This window comes from Dendroctonus ponderosae, unplaced genomic scaffold (genome assembly GCF_020466585.1).
Source record: "Dendroctonus ponderosae isolate FM_Combo_2020 unplaced genomic scaffold, Dpon_F_20191213v2 Dpon_F_20191213_10, whole genome shotgun sequence".
In the NCBI taxonomy this organism is placed as follows: domain Eukaryota; kingdom Metazoa; phylum Arthropoda; class Insecta; order Coleoptera; family Curculionidae; genus Dendroctonus; species Dendroctonus ponderosae.
The window spans coordinates 4755158-4757020 of record NW_026017111.1 but is presented as its reverse complement, the minus strand read 5'-3'; the positions used below and the strand labels follow the sequence as shown (position 1 = coordinate 4757020).

General features: G+C 46.3%; 1 protein-coding gene across 8 annotated transcripts in view; it reads right to left on the bottom strand.

The window, feature by feature from the left end:
- LOC109545694 (potassium/sodium hyperpolarization-activated cyclic nucleotide-gated channel 2) overlaps positions 1 to 1582 on the bottom strand; it is a 27637-nt gene extending 26055 nt beyond the window's left edge. For 3 of the 8 annotated variants that reach the window (XM_019916517.2, XM_048661960.1, XM_019916522.2), the window contains exon 1: positions 698 to 1078. In XM_019916517.2, the coding sequence (XP_019772076.1) occupies positions 698 to 768 (71 nt within the window). In that variant the 5' untranslated portion in view covers positions 769 to 1078. Of the gene's footprint in view, positions 1 to 697; positions 1080 to 1100 lie in introns of those variants that run through there. The other 5 variants (XM_048661961.1, XM_019916520.2, XM_019916521.2 and 2 more) reach the window with 5 other exon arrangements.
- Positions 1583 to 1863: the final 281 nt, after the last annotated feature.

Sequence of the window (1863 nt, the reverse complement as noted above, 5' to 3'; positions counted from 1 at the left end):
TTATCTACAAATGTATATGTTTTATTTAAAATTTAAATCCGTTGGAACACCCTTTATAAGGCGAGCATGTTATTAACCGTGTAATGCAAAAAACGCCAAAAGAAACACAAACAGTGCCCAACATTGTGTTAGATTCGGTTTGAAATATTCAAATTTGGCACCTCTTTGATAGAGAAACGGTTAGAATGCGGTTTAGCGCCGGTCGCTCACGCAGACGCCCAAAAAGACACGAAAGACGCGGAGATAGCGTGGGATTCGTAGACCAAGACCCAAAAACATTTTTTCTATTAATTGTATTCTACGTGAGGTAAACCGATTTTTGCGCCGATCGTGAGGTTGTGCAGAACCCGTCGGGGGCGACACTGGCAGGAAAGCAATAAACTTATTGCCCTCTAGATTTCCAGCGAGCGAAAGAGAGAAAGCAACCAAAGTAGCGTTGCTCAGTCATGCTGCCATCGTTCACTTGTTTACAGTTAGCGGCGCGTTCCTCTTTCTTGCACGCGCATTTCGGGGCTCTGCCTTGTTCCCCCCACATAAGCAATCGGTTCCTGGTTCGGTTCTACTGGGAGGGTCCGGAAAGTAATGCAAAAGAGCTAGATGGAGGAGCAAAGACAGTGGATAGTTGGCAATAAATCTAGACAAAACATGTGTTAACAGTTCTAAAGCTAGCAGTAATAATAAAATCAGATCGGCCGACCTGATGAGCAGCCGGGGCGGCTGCCGAAGTGAAGTATCAACTGAGTGAGGCATAAAACAGGAAATGATCATCTGAAGTCTCGGCCGGCACTCCGCTACAACACTTCACTAGTCACTTGCATTGTCCGTCGAAACTAGGAAGTCTCTAAAGAGGTGCAAATAGATTGAAGAAGAAGCAGTTGGTTGCTGTGGTCGTTTGAAGCAGTAAATAAGTACAAGGTGCACGCGAACATCGACTGTCACCCTAGGACTTGCAAAAAGTATGTTTCTTCATCACTATAAAACTTATATACATAAAATGTATGTAAAAGACAGACAACATGGTTGGACTGGCGTGGAAGTTTCAAGATAGAGAGGAAAACACGATCGTGCAACAATTAAGTACTCACTAAAATGGTCTTTACCTTCTAGATTCCATGGCCTGGAATTTTACATAAAACACCATGAATAACGGCCGGTCTATTCGATCTTAAAACGCGCCAGTTACATGGTTTTAGCAATGTGAACACGGCCAATAAGGAAAAATCATCCATATCAAGTGAGTGATTGGTTTGGTGATGGTGTTGATGATGGCCCCTCTGTGTTATGTAACGTCAGGGCATCATTATTGTCACTTGGCCGGGGTGCTGGAAAGCCCCGACCATTATCGGCATTGGAATTTGCGATTTGCAAGTCCTTATTGTACAGTGAATGCGAAAAAATTGGTTTTCGGGCCAGTTAAATTGACATTACATACGAGTCCGTGTCGGTGTGATGTTCTGGTTGTGACCCGGTCCGTCGCAGTCGCCAGATGGCGTGCCGGGCGGCCACCAGGCGGACGAGGTTGTAGCGCGCCACGATGACGAAACCGCGTCGGCACGTGCTCTCTTTGTACTAAACACGCTCTCTGCCACTGGCCCACCATCCGCAACCGGACGGAGCAGGCGCGAGCGTCGCGACGGCGCGGCCCACTGTGACGTGGCGCCTCGAACGGCCACAATAAAGATTTCTCCGATCCCCCGATTCGTTATTATTTTATATGCCCTTTCTTTGCCCAAAGAGAGATTAATCGCCTATACCACATCTATCATTTCATACCCCATCCGGACGCTTCCTTCTACCTAAAGCGCATATACAGGGTGGTCAACTGAGATTTCACTTTTACAAACTTCTTTTTGGGTATTTCGC